Source organism: Mandrillus leucophaeus, unplaced genomic scaffold (assembly GCF_000951045.1).
Source record: "Mandrillus leucophaeus isolate KB7577 unplaced genomic scaffold, Mleu.le_1.0 Scaffold1143, whole genome shotgun sequence".
NCBI classification, from domain to species: domain Eukaryota; kingdom Metazoa; phylum Chordata; class Mammalia; order Primates; family Cercopithecidae; genus Mandrillus; species Mandrillus leucophaeus.
In genome coordinates this window covers 134,375-154,362 of record NW_012099688.1, presented here as the reverse complement: position 1 = coordinate 154,362, position 19,988 = coordinate 134,375, and the positions used below count along the sequence as shown (strand labels likewise).

Sequence of the window (19,988 nt, the reverse complement as noted above, 5' to 3'; positions counted from 1 at the left end):
AGCTGGAGGCATCACGCTACCTGACTTCAAACTATACTACAAGGCTACAGTAACCAAAACAGCATGGTACTGGTACCAAAACAGAGATATAGACCAATAGAACAGAACAGAGCCCTCAGAAATAACACCACACCTCTACAACCACCTGATCTTTGACAAACCTGACAAAAGCAATGGGGAAAGGATTCTCTATTTAATAAGTAGTGCTGGGAAAACTGGCTAGCCATATGCAGAAAACTGAAACTGTACTCCTTCCTTACAACTTATACAAAAATTAACTCAAGATGGATTAAAGATTTAAGACCTAAAATCATAAAATCCCTAGAAGAAAACCTAGGCAGTACCATTCAGTACATAGGTGTGGGCAATGACTTCATGACTAAAACACCAAAAGCAAAGGCAACAAATGCCAAAATTGACAAATGGGATCTAATTAAACTAAAGAGCTTCTGCACAGCAAAAGAAACTATCATCAGAATGAACAGGCAACCTCCAGAATGGGAGAAAATTTTCGCAATTTATCCATCTGACATAGGGCTAATATCCAGAATCTACAAAGAACTTAAACAAATTTACAATTAAAAAACGCCATCAAAAAGTGGGTGAGGGATATGAACAGACACTTCTCAAAAGAAGACATTTATGCGGACAACAAACATGAAAAAAAGCTCCTCATCACTGGTCATTAGAGAAATGCAAATCAAAACCACAAAGAGATACCATCTCATGCCAGTTAGAATGGCAATCATTAAAAGTCAGGAAACAATAGATGCTGGGGAGGATATGGAGAAACAGGAACGATTTTATACTGTTGGTGGGAGTGCAAATTAGTTCAACCATTGTGGAAGTCAGGTGGCGATTCCTGAGGGATCTAGAACCAGAAATACCATTTGACCCAGGAATCCCATTACTGGGTATATACCCAAAGGATTATAAATCATTCTACTATAAGGACACATGCATATGTATGTTTTTTTGCAGCACTATTCACAATAGCAAAGACTTGGAACCAACGTAAATGCCCATCAATGATGTGCATGTTCTGCACATGTACCCCAGAACTTAAAGTATAATTAAAAAAAAAAAACAAAAAACACCAGTTGACTGTACTCACCCTGTTTTACTATCAGATGCTCAATCTTATTCATTCTAATTACATTTTTGTATGCATTATTTGAAGAAATTTATCCACTCTGCCAATCTTCCATTTTTCTTATTTATTTAATCCTGATTTCTCTTTTAAGACCAAATCCAGATGAAAAGTTGGCTTATAATCTTATAACAGTTCCCTTGTTTGTCGTGAATCACATTTCAACCCAAAGGATTCCCTTTAGCATTCCTTGCAGAGTAGATCTAGTAAAAACATATTCTCTTAGCTTGTGTTCATCTGGGAAGGTCCTCGTTATTGACAAGCATGTTTGCCCAGCATAGAATTCTCAGCTGACAGCTTTTTCTTTCAGCACTTTGAATATATCAATCCAGTGCCTTCTAACCTCCAAGGTTTCTGCTGATGATCTTTTTGAGGTTCTTTTGTATGTGACAAATTGCTTCTCCTTTTCTGCTTCAAGATTCTCCGTCTTTTTTTTTTTTTTTTTTTTCTGACTGATTATAACATGTCTTGGTGGATGTATTTGAGTTTATTTTGAGTTTATTGTACTTCCTGGATTTGTGTCTTTCACCAAATTTAGGAAGTTTTGGCTTTTCTGCAAATACTCTATTTCCTTGCCTCTCTTGTATTCTACATTTCCCATGTTTGTGTTGGTCAGCTTGATGGTATCCCATAGGTCCTTTGGGTTCCGTTTATTTTTCTTAATTCTTTTTTGCTCTGATTCTCAAACTTGATAATTTCAATAGTCTTATACTTAAATTCACAGATTCTTTTTGGCATTCCCAGGTTTGCTGTTGAACTCCTCTGGTGAATTCATTATTTCAGTGATGGTACTCTTTAGTTTTAGAATGTCTATCTGGTTATTATAATTTCAATCTCTTTTTTGATATTTGTAAGTTGTTTTCTTGGTTCTCTCTAGTTCTTGTATGTTTTAGCTTTTGAGTATATTAAAGACAGTTAATTTAAAGTCTTTGTTTAAGAATTGTTATGTTTGGTTTGCCTCAGGGATAAATGTCAATTTATATTTTTCCTGTGATTGGACAACACTTGCAGTTTCTTTGTATGCTTTGTGATTTTCTTGTTCCTGCTGAAACTGGGCATTTTAATATTATAATTTGGTAACTTTAGAAATCACTTTCTTATTCTTCTCTAGACTTTGCTGTTCTTAATTATTGAAGTCTTCAATCATCCATTTGTTTTTATGAATTTTTCAGACTGTTTTTTGCAGTCTATTTATTTCTAGTCATGTGTGGTCACTGAATTCTCTCTCTTTAGCTTGTGTTCAGATAGTGTTTTAACCGGCATTTTTCCTGGAGGGCCAGGATTCAAACAGCAACAACCAAAAAGTAAAAAAACTAAAAAAAAAACAACAAAACCCTTTTCCTATTATTTGCAAATTGACTGTCCTTAGCCCTTTTTAAGTACTTAGCCTGGTCCATTTAGAACTTCATCTTAGTCTTCACTGCTTGCTTGCACTGAGCATAGAGATTAGCCACAAGTAAAACCTTAGGGTCTTTTGAGGTCTTTGCCAAGCTTCTCCTGTCCTGGGTATGTGCTTGGTGTTCTGAATTCCCTAACCTATTTATGCCTAGTGTTCCATTATTGGAACGCTAAGCATGTGGGAGTTATATGCTACTGCTCAAGGTCATTTAAAGGTCTGATTGCAAAAATTTAAAAAATTGCAACCTCAGGCATAAATGGGCTATAATGTACACAGTGCTCTTGATTGCCCTCATTTCCCCCCAAAAAAGTCTCTCCTTAGCTTTTTTTTTTTCTTTTGGAATTCATTTGAGAATGGTATTTATCTCCTGGATTTATCTATATTTTACAAACTATTCTTTTATTAACTCTTTTTCCAGTTTTTATTTTGTTATAATTTGTGCAATTTTATACATTTAGATTTGTACGATTCTGTATTTTACATCCATTTTGTTTTCTTTCTTTCTTTATTTCTTTCCTTTTTTTGAGACACAGTTGTACTCTTTTTGCCCAGGCTGGAGTACAGTGGTGTGATCTTGGCTCACTGCAACCTCTGCCTCCTAGGTTCAGGTGATTCTCCTGTCTCAGCCTCCCGAGTAGCTGGGAATACAGGTGCCTGCCTCCATGCCTGGCTAATTTTCGTATTTTTAGTAGAGATGGGGTTTCACCATGTTGGCCATGCTGGTCTTGAACTCCTGACCTCGTGATCCTCCCGCCTTGGCCTACCAAAGTGCTGGGATTACAGGCGTAAGCCACCGCACCTGGCCCATTTTGTTTTCTAGTAGTGTTTAGAGTATTTGCTTTGTTTTCAGTTAGGCAAATATTAACATTTAATTTTGGAATGCTCTTTTTTTAGTCTGTGGTTTTTTTTGTTTTGTTTTGTTTTGAGACAGAGTCTCACTCTGTCACCCAGGCTGGAGTGCAGTGGCACAATCTTGGCTCACTACAATCTCCACTTCCCGGGTTCAAGCGATTCTCCTCCCTCAGCCTCCCAAGTAGCAGGGATTACAGGCGTCCACAACCACGCATGGCTATTTTTTGTCTTTTTAGTAGGGATGGGGTTTCACCATGTTGGCCAGGCAAGTCTTGAACTCCAGACCTTAGGTCTCTCCCAAGCTTCAGAATCATCTCTGTAGCCTTCCGCTGGACATGCTCACTTCCATGACATGAAGACATTCCAAGAGCTGCATGGCCTGCATGTGTCTTATTGTCAATCTGCACTCTCCCCTTCCTCAACACCCAACCTCCTGGTTCTAATTTCCAGACCTTCTAATGCCTCTATGCAGGCCCTCTGGAAGTAGCCCTTCCTCTCTTGTTTAGTGAATTCCCTCTTCCACATCTCCACTACTGCCTCTTAATATAGACAATCTACCTCTAACGCTGCTCTCCAGCAGTCTCCAATCTACTTTGGTGGCATTGCTTCCTCAGTGAAAACTGAATTATGTTACAGAGATTCAGTTGTGTATTTCCAGTTCACCATCAACTTCTGCTATTCACATCAATGACCTGGAGTTGGGGGAGCAGGGAGCCTATGGCCTAAAGGAAGTGTGTGAGATAATTGTGCTTATGTCATATACTGCCAGTCCTTTAGGGCTTGGGAGGAAAATATCAACATGCCTATTTATGTTTTTATCTCTAAAATAAGAACAAAATTAAGCTTTCCTTATATGTAGATTGATTGTATTTTATTTACTTTATCAATAAATATAAGTAAAACTAGTAGTTGCTAAAAATTTTTACGGATTAGATGAGTGATAAATATTTGAAGAACACTAACAGGATTAAAGCCAAAAGTACTTCTTATTCTCCCTCATCCCCCATGCCTCTGCAACATTTATCTCATCACAGGTAAGACATGCTCTTATCCTGTTAAGCAGTTCCATTGACTTCCCTCATATTTTTTCAGGATTTTAACCTTTTCTTAAGTTTTTGTTATATGTTTGCAAAGGAACTAAAGTTTTATCACTTTAGTGAAATCTAATATGTTGACATACTTTCACACGAATTTGCACAGAACACTTTTATGATCCATCTGTGTTGCACATATCTGTGGTGTGAGTCCGTTAAGTCCTGTGGTAGGTATGTCTTTGTATGTATGTTTCCTTGTGAGAAGATATGTTCCTCTCCTGTAATTACAGGAAGACTTTTGTATTCAAATTGGAATACTCAGAAACTAAGAAAGCTCTAGGCACATGTAGGCACTAAATATTTTTGCATTAAGTAATAAATTAATGCACCAAGATATTTCTACTATGATTTTTACCCACAATGTGTAACATAAAACAACATATATCATAGAGGCCCTTTATAACATTTTCTATTTAATTTTCAACAATAAAAATGGTAAGGATTAGTCCCTAAACATCCTTTTTCACGTCAACTGATTCTTATCACTTCAGACTGAGCAGAACTGTGATTTTCCAGGGATCAGTGTCATTTAGGGATGTGACTGTGGGCTTCACTCAAGAGGAGTGGCAGCATCTGGACCCTGCTCAGAGGACCCTGTACAGGGATGTGATGCTGGAGAACTACAGCCACCTTGTCTCAGTAGGTAGGTAGGAATTGTTTCCCATGTAGAAGACCAGAGTGCATATCCTTTCTTATCAATAGAAACTTATGGAACTTTTGTAAAATATAATATTTAGGTTTGAGATTCAGAGATCAAGGACAATCTATCCCTTTTGGATACTAGAGAGAATGACAGGATTAAATGAAGTGTGTGTGTGTGTGTGTGTGTGTGTGTGTACTGTTTGGGGTACACTGTCTTCCTCCTTCAGGAAACCCCCCCCCACCAGTTTGTCCCAAGTAATACAGTTCTCATTCACAGGATATTGCATTCCTAAACCAGAAGTGATTCTCAAGTTGGAGAAAGGCGAGGAGCCATGGATATTAGAGGAAAAATTTCCAAGCCAGCGTCATCTGGGTGAGTTAGTATGTGCCAGATGAAATTTAAAGGAAGGTAGATCACAAAGCGTAGGTTCAGATAATAAGACCATTGAAATGTTCTTCAGGAATCATGTTTTAGAGGCTCTAGAACTTTGGAACTAACATGTTGATATGATCCAAATATCCAGTGACTCTGAATCACCCAGGATCTCCCAATATCACTTCCATACACACATCTTGTTTTTTTTTTTTTAATTGTGGTATAAATTATATGGTTAAGCCAAAGATTAATAAAATATGTGTGTGTGTGTGTGTGTGTATAAACACTCACGTATCCATCACTGAGATGAATATATAGAGTGATTTTTCAACCCCCCCGGAAAGCTCCCTGGTGTACTCTTCCCAGTAAAGAGCATCCCACCTTCTTTAAAATATTAAACATATTTTTCTATACATGCTTTTTTGAGTTGCTCATTCTTTAGCTTTTTACCATATTTATCATTTTTTTACAGAATTATTTTAAAATAGCCTGGGCCCAGTGGTTCATGCCTATAATTCCAGGACTTTGGGAGGCTGAGGTGGGAGGAACACTTGAGCCCAGAAATTTGAGACCAGCTTGGGCAAAATAGGAAGAACCCATCTCTATGAAAACTTAAAAAATCAGCCAGGCATGGTGGCACACACCTGTGGTCTCATGCCTGGCTAATTTTTGTGATCTCAGCTACTGGAGAGCTGAGGTGAGAGTCTTGTTTTAGCCTGGGAAGAGGCTGCAGTTAGCTGTGTTTGTGCCATTGCAATGCAGCCTGGGTGACAGGGCAAGATTCTGTCTCTAAAAAATAAAAAGCAGTTAAAATTAAAATTAAACATTCAACCAGTAAGGATTTCAGCGTGAAGCCTGAAAATATTTGTGTTTGGAAAAGCTCTCCAGGTAATATTGATAAACATTATTTGTTAAATACCACTGATTTAATTATCTATGTAGGGCACTAAGAAAAAAATCATAAGCAAAGTAATGGCTGCCAGGAACATAGTTGGTGAACAAAAACAGAACCGCATGAAATATTTTAAAAATCAGTGTTTAACAAAAAATATTGTTATAGCAATCCAGCTGATGTTTGTGCTTAAATGAATTACACAAACAGTCCTTTCATGTTTTTTAGTGAATGAACCTGGAAAATTTGGGAAGGCAAACTTTTAAAAACACTGTTAGACTACAATCTGACAATGAAAAAACAATCAATATGAGATTATGATGGGAATGAGCAATTTATGAGGGACAAACAGCTGAACCTACCTAGAGTGAAATATATTCATTCTAGACTTGTAAAAGAATGGCTTGGTTCTAGTCTGAATCTAAATGTAAAGATATGTTTACTTCAATGATACCTTGTTAAAAAAAAAGTGTTTGTTCTTGGGACGTTGGACTCAGTATAGTATAGTGTAGTTCATGGAATAAAGGGCAAATCCCATAGCTAGAATAGAACCATAAACCTATCCTGTGACAAGGATGGCTTGTTCACTCATTGATTTCACTCTTATTGTTGCATACTTTTATTCCTAGTGAATCAGAGCTAGAACAACAATTGAGCCAGGTGCAGTGCCTCATGCCTGTAATCCCAGCACTTTGGAAGGCCAATGTGGATGAATTACTTGAGGCCAGTAGTTCGAGACCAGCCTGGCTGACATGGCAAAATCCTGTGTCTACTGAAAACATAAAAACTAGCTGAGCATGGTTGTGTACACCTGTAGTCGCAGCTACTTGGGAGGTTGAAGCATGAGAATCGCTTGAACCCAGGAAGCAGAGGTTGTAGTGAGCTGAGATCATGTCACTACACTCCAGCCTGGGTGACAGAGCAAGACTCTGTCTCAAAAACACCACCACCACCACCAACCAACAACAACAAAACCACACAGAATTGGAGCCTGGATTACAGGACTATCTATGAATTAGAACTTTTAGAAATTCAATTTGTTGCTGCTGTGTTGAATTAAAAAGAAGTATAAGACTGGAAGTGTGCACATTGTTGTCATAATGTAGGTATGAGGAGATAATGGCCTAAACTGAGTCATGCCTTGAAATATAATGCTAACTTTATTTCTCTTACATATCCTTGTCAACTAATCTTTCTTGTCACTCTATATTTCAGAATTAATTAATACCAATAGAAACTATTCAAGAATGAAGTTCAATGAGTTTAACAAAGGTGGAAAATGTTTGTGTGATGAAAAGCATGAAATAATTCATTCTGAAGGGGAACCTTATGAATATAATAAAAATGGGAACAGCTTCTGGCTGAATGAAGACCTCATTTGGCATCAGAAAATTAAAAATTGGGAGCAACCTTTTGAATACAATGAATGTGGGAAAGCTTTCCCTGAGAATTCATTCTTCCTTGTACATAAGAGAGGTTACACAGGACAGAAAACCTGCAAATATACTGAACATGGGAAAACCTGTGATATGTCATTTTTCATTACCCATCAGCAAACACATCCAAGAGAAAACCACTATGAATGTAATCAATGTGGAGAAAACATCTTTGAGAAATCCATTCTCCTTGAACATCAGAGTGTTTACCCATTCAGCCAGAAGTTAAATCTCACTCCAATTCAGAGAACCCACTCAATTAACAATATTATTGAATATAATGAATGTGGAACCTTTTTCAGTGAAAAATTAGTCCTTCATTTACAACAGAGAACACATACAGGAGAAAAACCTTATGAATGTCATGAATGTGGAAAAACCTTCACCCAGAAGTCAGCCCATACAAGACATCAGAGAACACACACAGGGGGAAAACACTATGAATGTCACGAATGTGGGAAGACCTTTTATAAGAATTCAGACCTCATTAAACATCAAAGAATTCATACAGGGGAGAGACCTTATAGATGTCATGAATGTGGGAAATCCTTCAGTGAAAAGTCAACCCTTACTCAACATCAGAGAACACACACAGGGGAGAAACCATATGAATGTCATGAATGTGGGAAAACCTTTTCCTTTAAGTCAGTCCTTACTGTGCATCAGAAAACACACACAGGGGAGAAGCCCTATGAATGCTATGCATGTGGGAAAGCCTTTCTCAGAAAATCAGACCTCATTAAACATCAAAGAATTCACACAGGCGAAAAACCTTATGAATGTAATGAATGTGGGAAATCATTCTCTGAGAAGTCAACCCTTACTAAACATCTAAGAACTCACACAGGTGAGAAACCTTATGAATGTATTCAGTGTGGAAAATTTTTCTGCTACTACTCCGGTTTCACAGAACATCTGAGAAGACACACAGGGGAGAAACCTTTTGGATGTAATGAATGTGGGAAAACCTTCCGTCAGAAGTCAGCCCTAATTGTTCACCAGAGAACTCATATAAGACAGAAACCCTATGGATGTAATGAATGTGGAAAATCATTCTGTGTGAAGTCAAAACTCATTGCACATCATAGAACACACACAGGGGAGAAACCCTATGAATGTAATGTTTGTGGAAAATCATTCTATGTTAAGTCAAAACTAACTGTACATCAGAGAACACACTTGGGGAGAAACCCTATAAATGTAGTAAGTGAGGGAAATTACTCTGGGTGAAGTCAGAACTTTGTAGAACACAGAACATAAAGGGTGAGAGAAATCTGTTAATATAATGATAATGAGAATACATTTGGCCTAAAGTCAGTTCTCACAGTATTGAAGAGAACTTAGAGAAAAAAACAATATGAAGATACGGAATGCAGGAAAACATTGTTCTGGACTTTGGACCATACATTATGTTACAAAACTAAAAGTGGAAAAAACTTACTGGTGAATGAATGTAGGAAACATTTTGCCCAGTGCCACTCCTCATTAAACATCAGAGAATTCACATGGGGTGAAACCTGTGTCAGCATCCCTAGGTTGAGAAGGGATGCATTTTTCTGCTACTACTTCAGTTTCACAGAATATCTGAGAAGACACACGGGAGAAACCATTGGGGTGTAATGAATGTGGAAAAACCTTTTGTCAGAAGTCAGCCCTAATTTTTCACCACAGAACTCATATAAGACAGGAACCCTATGGATGTAATGAATGTGGAAAATCATTCTATGTGAAGTCAAGAGGCCAGAGAAAATGCACAAACTATAGGAAACTATAGGAAAGCATTTACTATGAGGTTATATTTTATGGAGTATGTGTAATAAGAAGTAGCTTCTCAATGAACATCAGATAGTAGAGAAAGTATTTTTAACTGTATCTAATGTGTGGACGTTTTAAGTTAAAATCTAAATTTAATATAGAACAGAGGTGTTGGATTGCAGTATATCTAGCAATTTAAGAAAATGTGGAAAAAAGATTTGTATTGAGAAATAGCATTTTACTTTGTTAATATCATTTAGTTCATTGTCAAGACTGCTGTTTTCTAAGAGACTTGAAAATATATCACTCGAGCCAATGGCTATAAGTAGTTCAAAGGTTTATTGCTTAGCCATGTGCAAAATAAGGGAAGATTTTTTAGCAAGAGGACCCACAAACAAGAATGCTCTTGTATGTCCAGGAAGAAAGAGAAAGACCCTCAATATGGGGCCATAGTACAGCAGCCCACCAGCAGGATTTTTGAATAATCCTGGGGCAGACTAAATTCAGACGACCCATCTCAGAATGGTGGATCAAAGGGGCAAGTCAATTTGCCTTGCATGCAACTTATGAGGATTAGTAGAAGAGAGTGGGTCCAGATTTCTGGTGGTTTCTGCCCTAGCAGATGTCTAACACATAAGCCAGGACATTCTGCTGTGAGTGACTTTTGTACCCAACTCTATTTCACTCCTTACTGAAACATGTCTTTCATAGGTGATAAAACTTTTTAAAATGTGTATATAGATATAACTTAGATATGGAGCTTTCAAAAAGCACAAATAGGCTGGGCATGGTGGCTCGTGCCTGTAATCCCAGTACTTTGGGAGGCTGAAGTGGGCAAATCACCTGAGGTCAGGAGTTCCAGACCAGCCTGGCCGACATGAAACCCTGTCTCTACTAAAAATACAAAAATTAGCCAGGCATGGTGGTGCACACCTGTAATCCTGGCTACTAAAGAGGCTGAGGTGGGAGGATCACTTGAACCTGAGAGGTGGAGGTTTCAGTGAGCTGAGATCATGCCACTGCACTCCAGCCTGAGCAACAGAGAGTTTAAAAAAAAAAAACCAAAAGTAGATTTTGCTATTGGGTAAGGTATAGTAGTTGGCAGCAGAATGGACCCATTGAGGACAACTATAAAATTACAGAAAATATTTAAATGCAAATTATTGCTATGGAAGCAAAGAGGACTAAAGGGGCAAAATTCTAGAGAGTGGTAAAAAGAATGCAGCTCTGGGGGTCCTTTCCACTTCTGACTATAGGGAAGAACCTGAATACTGAACTTGGTTCAGGCAGAGGGCCATAACCTGGGGGTCAGGGGAAGGCATGGGGGGGACCAGAAACCGGGAGAACAATCAAGAGTGCAGTGTAAAGAATGAATACATTAGGGGCTTCAAACACATATAATTTCTCAAGAAATTTCCAGATGTCTCATGCTGCATAGGGCAGGAACCTGAAAAGCTAATTTGAGAAGATAATAAGTAGGATTTTTGTTTTGTTTTGTATTTGGCAGTATGAAGGAGAAATGATTAAAACTTAGGAAGTGCCAGTGGGTTGGTCCTTTGCTGAACATGCCATCAGTAAAAGCCCTGGAAACAAGTTCATACTAGAGATTGATTGTGCTTGTCACAACTGCAAACAATACCTGAGTGGAATATTCAAAAACTTGCTTAGAAAGAAAACTCTAGGAACAGATGGCTTCACTGAACTTATTCCGAATATTTAAAAATAATACCAGGCTTTTATAAACTTTTCTAGAAGAAAAACGATGGAACTTTTCCATTCAGTTTTTGAGGCCAGTACAACTTTGATACCAAAACCTTAAAAAACAAAAACAAAAACAAAAAAACAAAAACAAAAAACCATAAAGCTATAGACCAAAGTCTTATAGATTTAGATGCAAAATCCTAAAATTGAAAAAAATGTCTAGCCATATCCATAAACTATATCATCACCAAGAGATATTTATTAGGGCAATCAAAAGATGATTTATTATTTTTTTTTAAATGCGACCTTCCATTCCTCTTTCTTTTGATTCCCCTCTTTGAGTTTTCATGTGTCTCTCCTGACTTCCTTCCCCAGAGTGGAGGAGTTAGACTTGCCTCATGGGATGAGAGCAGTTGTGGCCTTGTTCCTGCTGGCACCAAGAGGGCTGATGGTGAGGTGTGGAAGGGACAGGGGGAGGAGATAGGCAGCATTGTTGAGAGATTGGTAACATTGAGCAAATATGTTGAGAATGATGACAGCAAGATTTCTCCATTAGAGAAGGTATTTATAAAATTAGGAATGAGGAGAGCTAGAAAACCTGGAGTGTGACATTAGAATAGAACTCATATCTTTTAAATATATAGGAACAAATAGAGAAATTGCTGTGTGTGCACATGTGCACATATTTTGTGATTCATTCTACTGAGAGGACCTAAATGCAATGACACCTCAGTAATAGTAAGCACACCAACTGCCAAGTTACTAGTTCCTAAATACTATCCACACAAAAAAAGGGGACCAGAGATGATTCCTAGTCAGAGTTTGGGAGAAATACAAGATGAACCTGAATCATCTCATGTACCTAACAGTAAGAAAATACTCTGGCTGGTCGCAGTGTCTCATGCCTGTAATTCTAGCATGTTAGGAGGTCAAGATGGGTGGATTGCTTGAACCCAGGAGTTTGAGACCAGCCTGGGCAACATGGCACAACTGTCTCTACAAAAAATACAAAAATTAGCCAGGCATGGTGGCATGCACCTGTAGTCCGAGGTACTCAGGAGACAAGAGAGGTGGGAGGATCACTTGAGCTTGGGAGACTGAGGCTGCATTTAGCTGTGATCGTGCCACTGCACTCTAGCCTGAAGACAGAGTGAGACCCTGTCTCAGGAAAAAAGAAAAAAAAAAAAAGATGTCATTCAGCAGGTTAATGGATACACTGTGGAACATCCAGAAAACTTAACATTCTTCAAAAAAATGGAAAACACATTCCTAAAATTTATATGGGAACCACAAAAGACCTAGAATAGTCAGAGCTATCCTGCACAAAAGGAATCAAACTGGATAAATCATATTACCTGACTTCAAATTATTCAACAGAGCTACAGTAACCAAAACAGCATGATACTGGCATAAAAACAGACACATAGGAACAGAATAGACAACCCAGAAACAAATTCATACATCTATGGTGGACTCACTTTTGACAAAGGTATGAAGCACATGCATTGGGGAAAAGATAGTGTCTTTAATAAATGGTGCTATGAAAACTGGGTATCCATATGCAGAAGAATGAAACTAGACCCCCATCTCTTACCATATACAAAAGTCAAAATTAATTAAAAAGTTAAATCTAAGACCTCAAACTATGAAACAGCTAAAAGAAAACATTGGGGAATCTCTCCAGGACATTGGAGTGGGCAAAGATTTCTTGTGTAATACCTGACAACCAAAGTAAAAGTGGACAAATGGGATTACATCAAGTTAAAAAGCTTCTGCGTTGCAAAGCAAACAACAAAGTGAAGAGAAAACCCATAGAATGGGAGAGAATATTTGCAAACTATCCATCTGTATTAGGCCATTCTTGAAATACTATAAAAAAATACTCGAGGCCGGGCGTGGTGGCTCATGCCTGTAATCCCAGCACTTTGGGAGGCCATGGCGGGCGGATCACGAAGTCAGGAGCTAGAGACCATCCTGGCTAACACTGTGAAACCCTGTCTCTACTAAAAATACAAAAAAATTAGCCGGGCGTGGTGGTGGGCGCCTGTAGTCCCAGCTACTCGGGAGGCTGAGGCAAGAGAATGGCGTGAACCTGGGAGGCAGAGCTTGCAGTGAGCCAAGATTGTGCCACTGCACTCCAGCCTGGGGGCAGAGCGAGACTCCGTCTCAAAAAAAAATCAAAAAAAAAAAAAAAAAAAAAAAAAAAAAACCTTGAAACTGGATAATTTATAAAGAAGAGGTTTAGTTGGCTCATGGTTTTGCAAACTGTACAGGAAGCATGGTGCTAACATCTTACCAGCTTGTAGGGAGGTGTCAGGAAGTTTCCAACCACAATGGAAGGCAAAAGGGGAGTAAGTATCTCACATGGCAGGAGCAGGGGCAAAGAGAGAAGGGGAGGGAGGTGCCACACACTTAACTAGATCTTGTGAGTACTCAGATTTTGTGAGGTGTGCTTGAGGTCATGGATACCCTTTACCCTGATATGTTTATACACATTTGATACCTGTATTAAAATATCTCATTTAACCCATAAACATACACCTACTTTGTACCCACAAACATTTAAAAATAAAGTTTATTTCAATGTTTAAAGACTTGTTATTAAAATAATAGCAGTTTCAGTAAATTTAATATTTAAATAAATCTCCCAATATTTATTCTTAACACTGGAAGAAGTTTTCCAAAATGTATATGGCAGAAATATGGGCCTTGATGTGAGGACAGTATCAATTAATGAGGGATCCTCCCCCTTGAACAAAACAGCTTCCTCCAAGACCCACCTTTAATGCTGAGCATTACCTCTCAAAATGAAATTTGGGCAGGGACTAATATCCAAACTATATCAACATCTGACAAGATGTTCACAACCAGAATATATAAGGAGCTATAACAATTCTATAGAAAAAAATATCTGATTTAAAACTGGACAAAAATCTGAATAGACATTTCTCAAAAGAAGATATACAAATGGCAAATAGGCATATGAAAAGGTGCTCAACATCACTGATCCATTAGAGAAATGCAAATCAAAACTATAATGAGATATCATCTCACCCCAGTTAAAATGTCTGCTGTGCAAAAGACAGGTAATAACAAATGAGGAAGAGGATGTGGAGAAAAGGGAACCCTTGAGCACTGCACTATGGAAATGTATATTAGTACAACCACTATGGAGAACAGTTTGGAGGTACCTCAAAAACTAAAAATAGAGCTGCCATACAATCCCGTAATTCCACTGGTAGTTATATACCCCAAAGAAAGGAAATCAGTATATTGAAGATATATCTGCACCATGTTTACTGTAGCACTACTCACAATAGCCAAGATTTGGAAGCAACCTAAGTGTCTATCAGCAGATGAATGGATGAATAAAATATGGTGCATATACACAATGGAGTAGTATTCAGCCATAAGAAAGAATGAGATCCTGTCATTTGCAACATTATAGATGGAACTAGAGATCATTAAATGAAATGAGCCAGACACAGCAAGACAGACATCACATGTTCCGACTTACTTGTTGGAGCTAAAGATGAAAACAACTGAACTTATAGAGAGTAGAAGGATGGTTACCAGAGGCTGGGAAAGGTAGTGGGGGTGTGATGAGGGGGAAGTGGGGAATGTTAATGGGCACAAAAAGTAGAATGACTAAGACCTAGTATTTGATAGGACAAGGTTACTACAGTCAATAATAATTGTACATTTTAAAGGTATAATTGAATTGTTTGTAACACGAAGGATAAATGCTTGAGGTTATGGATACCCCATTTACCCTGATGTGATTATTAGATATTGCATACCTATATCAAAATGTATCACATGCCCCATAAATATATACACCTAGTATGTACCCACAAAAATTAAAAATAAAATTTCAATGATTAGGAAGACCATTATCAGTTTTCTTTAAATGTTTCTATAAATTTAACACAATTTCAATAAAGCTCCCAATATTTATCCTTAGTACTGGAAAAATTTTTCCAAAATGTGTATGGCAGAAATAGGGCCAAAACAGTCAAGAAAACTATTTTTGAGATGTCAGTTTTCCTCAAATTGTTCTATTAATTAAACACCACCTGAACTAAAATTTGACAAGTGGATTATAAATTTATGTGGACATTCAGAACAATTGTGGATACAGGAGTCCAGAATCACAGACATAAACCATGAGGTGCTTGGGAGATTTTCAGAAAATGTGCTAATGAAATTCAAGGGGAAAGACACATCTTCAAAAAGTGGTGTTACCTTTGACTCCCCAAAGCGTATATAAAGCCTCAACTCATCATAGATCTAAATATAGGAACTCAAACTTAAAACTTGTAGAAGAAAGTATGAGAAAATTTTTGTAGGTTTGAGTTAGGTGATGATTTCTATATAGGACAATAAAAATATGGAACATACAAAAATTAATGCACTTAATTTAAAATAATACAAATGATTTATGCACTTTAAACTTTGATAAGTTAGATTTTGTTAAATTCAAAAGCTTGTGTTCTTCAAACCACACAAGAAAACGGAAAGGCGAGTTATGGACTAAAAAAAATACATGTAAAACAGCTTGGGATAAGAATAGAAGAAAAATCCCAATAAGAAAATTGGTGAAAGATTGGTATGGAAAGTTCACTACAGAAAAAGTACGAATGGCAAATAAGCCTGATTTGGGGGAGCGTGTTCAATACCAATGCTAATCTTTAAAATGTCCTATGTTTAATCTTTTGGAGTGTGTGATTTACAACATGCCCCTACTGCATGGAGGGAGAGAAGATGGTAAAATGAACAGAAGTAATAATTGTAAAAGTAAAATCTCAATGGGTCATAATTTTCCACAGAACAGAATAAAATGTGTAGCTATCAATTTACAACACCACTCAGTAGGAGCACAATACAATAATTCCACTATTCTTAATACTGGCCAAATTTCTTATCTTGAAACCAGCTCAATTTTTCTATACAATTGATATTTATGGGGGTTTTTTGGGGGAGTAAACATAGAAATTGACAGTTAAGACCATTCTTGCATTGCTATAAATACCTGAGACTGGGTAATGTAAAGAAAAGAGGTTATAAAGGGAAAAGGTTTAATTGACTCAGGTTCTGCAGGCTTTACAGGAAGCGTGGTGCTGGTATCTACTCGGCTTCTGGTAAAGCCTCAGCTTTCACTCATAGCAGAAGACAAAACAGGAGCAAGAGAGAGGGAGCTCGGGGAAGTGCCACATATTGTTAGATGACCAGATCTTGGGATAATTCAGTATCAGGAAGACAGCATTAAACCATATGAGGGTTCCATCCCCATGATCACCTCCCACCAGAACTTAACCTCCAGCACTGGGAATTACAATTCAACATCAGATTTAGGCAGGCAAAAATATCCAAAGTATAGGATTGACCTCCCAGTCTTAAAGGTTGAGAAATTTGACATTTGTCATCTGAGTTTCTTTCTCAATAAACTGATCATTAGGACTCCCACATAGTTTCACGGACCTGACACTTTACAGAGAACCACAACTGGAAAATGAGACCTGTTGCCAGTTGACTAACTCCTCTTCCTTCTCTCTCATTCCTGTTTTCCCACAGGTGGTTACAATGAGATGCTAGGCCTCTCATCTAACCACCTGCTGCCTGTTGATCATCTTCCTTAATCCCTTTAATTCCTGTCTATATAAACTCCTAGGTTTAGTTGGGAGAGAGACAGATTTGACGGTTAGACTGACAGTATCCACAATAAAGCTCTTCCCTGGCAATACTCGTCTTAGTGACTAGCTTTCTGTGTAGTGAGCAACCACACCTAGGCCAAACTCCTGGTGTTCAGCAACAATACATTTGTTCTACTTTATCCTCTGAGCTAATATCTTTGCCTTATTAAAACCTGCCTTACAGCCACTCAGGTCAGGGGATGCTCAATGAGGAAGAAACCGTTAAAGAACTATGTTATCCAATTTTGTCTGGGGCTGCTGTGATCGGGCCGTTCGCTGTGCAGTGAGAAGCCTCCAGAGCAACATGCAGCAGCCCTGTCATCACCCTGTTTTCCTCCTTCATCTAGCAGAAATCTTCGCACATCTGTGAAGCCAGCTGTAGCCATAACTGCAGCCCAGGCCGAAGCTTTGTGCTAATAACCAATGAGCTAGAAAGGTGGGGTTGGCCTATTTCTCTGTGCATTGTATCTAAGTCCTGTAGTTTGGGCCCTAGAAAAGAGCTCTACCTAACAATGAGCTATTCTGCCAAACAGTCAACTGGGGATTTCAAAACTTGGACTTCTAGGGACTTTCAGTATTGTCTAATAAATATGCACTCTATGTCCATATCTTTACATATTTTCAAGTGCAAAAAGTCAACATTTTTGATCAAATATTCTAGTTACCAAATAATTCATATGACGGTATTGGATTGACCCCCAAATAAATGTAAGGTGAGAAACTGGGCAAGGCTGATATGTTCACCTCCTTCCATGTTCATGGAATGGGAGATGTACCTAGTGAGATCTGTACTTGTATGGATCTTGCTGCTGGCTTTTTTTGGACTAGTTTGAGACACTCAAGCCCTAGAATCCTTTAATAATCAATAAGGTCCAGATTGAGGACCCTCAGAATGTATGCTCTTTTCATTTTTTCACTTATGCCAACCACTTTCTTCACTGATGATAAGCTCTCAAATTGTATTTCTCTCTTTAATACTAATATACATGTGTTAGAAATGAAAAATAGAAAACAAAACGTGTATATAATGTGTGTGATACTTGGTTTTAAGTGAAACTAGTAATGTTCCAACTAAGGATGTGCTTTCCTAGTGTTACACAGCTCATTCAGGTGGTGCATTTCTCTAAGTACACTGCTGGTATATGATGAGTATTTGCAAGGGGCCAGTTAGTAGAACACCTGGGTTAGAGGCTCTCCCACTTCCTCCTACATCTGTCTCTGGTTCTCCAGTTTATTTCAGGACCCCTTTCCTCACCTTCTCTAACACACCAAGCCTGCATCTACTGTCAGCAGGATGCCATTAACACAGAGTCAAATTCATGACTTAACAGAATTTGAGCTGAAGTAAATGTTTGCAGAAGTATAACAAACTCAATATAATGCATGCCAAAAAAGAGGTATGGCCGTAGTGCCAAGGAAGCAGAATGAAAGAACTGCATTTTCAGGTAGAACAAGAGCAAGAAAGTTACATGAAAGAAGTGACAATTTAAGCTGATTTTGATACTTGGGTATAATTCTAGTGGGCAGAAAAACACATGGGCAGTTGAAACTGAGAGACGGTGGTTATGTAATGTAATGGTTAGGGGATGTTTGGGGCTAATGTGAGTCATGCAGTTTGGCTGATGAGTGGGGAGAAAATGTAAGATCTATGTGGAGAATCTAGAAATTTGTGGTTGGAAACAAACTACTGAAGAACAGGGAAAGATATTCCCACTAAAGTGTGGGATGTAATTGTGTTTTAGAAACTAATCAGAAGATTTTAATATGCAATGAGCAATAAGAGTCTAGGGGTGAGGAAGTCTGATAGGAGATGTGAGAAGGGGGGTTAATATAATAGGAGGGAGGATGCAGAGGACCTAACAGGCTTAACTAATTCATTAATTTATGTTGAGCCCTGGGGTTGTGGTGGTAAGCAAAAATAGCCATATTACAATCAAATGCAGTGGAAGAAATTAAGTAATTGCACACAGCTGAGCATAATCACGGCAGAGATGTGTACTCAATAGAAGCAATCTCAATCTAGGAAAATTTGAATACTCAGTCCTAGTACTTACTAGGAGTGACTGAGAATATTATACTTTCTGTCACAAATGATTCCCTGTTGAAAAGTTTAGGTTTTGTCTTTTCGATAATGAGACACCATTGAAAATTTTGGATCAGGAACTAAAATTTAAAAAGTCATTTTTTCCATATTTCTTCCAATCATGTTTTCTTGTTTCTAAAGATGTGCATTACATGATTTACACCATAACATTCTGGAAGCTGAGTCAGAGAGAACAAATCGCATAAGTGCCTCTTCTATCCTGAGTTTACGTCCAGTGGGCATGAAGTGTTCTACTTTCATTCAATGAAATTCTTTTTTGAGACAGAGTCTTGCTCTGTCACCCAGGCTGGAGTGCAGTGGCATGATCTCAGCTCACTGCAACCTCTGCCTTCAGGGTTCAAGTGATTCTCCTGCCTCAGCCCCCCCTCCCCCCCCCGCCAGGTAGCTGGGATTACAGGGGTGCACCACCATGCCAAGCTAAGTTTTTGTTTCTGTTTTTTTTTTTGGTACAGACTGGGTTTCCCCATGTTAGGTAGGCTGGTTTCGAATTCCTGTCCTCAAGTGATCCACCTGTCTCCCCCTCCCAAAGTGCTGGGATTACAGGTGTGAGGCATCATGCCTGGCCCGCCACACTATTTTCAACAGCAGCTGCACCATTTTACATTACCACAAGCAAAGCACAAGTGTTCTGATTTCACCACTTTCTTGTCACCTCATGCTTTTTTCCATTTTTTTGTTAGCATACACATTTTACTAAGTAGAAAGGGGTATCTAATTGTGATTGATATTTGTACTTCTCTAATGACTAATGATGTTAAGCATCTTTTCGACTGCTTGTTTGTCATTTTTGTATATTCTTTGAGTAATGTCAAAGAATTTTCAAGTCCTTTTCTTGCTTTTAATTAGGTTATCTCTTTGATTGTGGTGGTGTTATTCGTGTTCCTTATATATTTT

At 38.1% G+C, this 19,988-nt stretch overlaps 1 protein-coding gene across 1 annotated transcript in view; it reads left to right on the top strand.

Moving 5' to 3' along the window:
- ZNF37A (zinc finger protein 37A) overlaps positions 1-12,129 on the top strand; it is a 25,664-nt gene extending 13,535 nt beyond the window's left edge. The window contains exons 5-7 of the mRNA XM_011997235.1: positions 5,012-5,138; positions 5,415-5,510; positions 7,621-12,129. Coding sequence (XP_011852625.1) covers positions 5,012-5,138; positions 5,415-5,510; positions 7,621-9,071 — 1,674 coding nt within the window. The 3' untranslated portion in view covers positions 9,072-12,129. The remainder of the gene's footprint in view (positions 1-5,011; positions 5,139-5,414; positions 5,511-7,620) is intronic.
- The last annotated feature ends 7,859 nt before the right edge of the window (positions 12,130-19,988 follow it).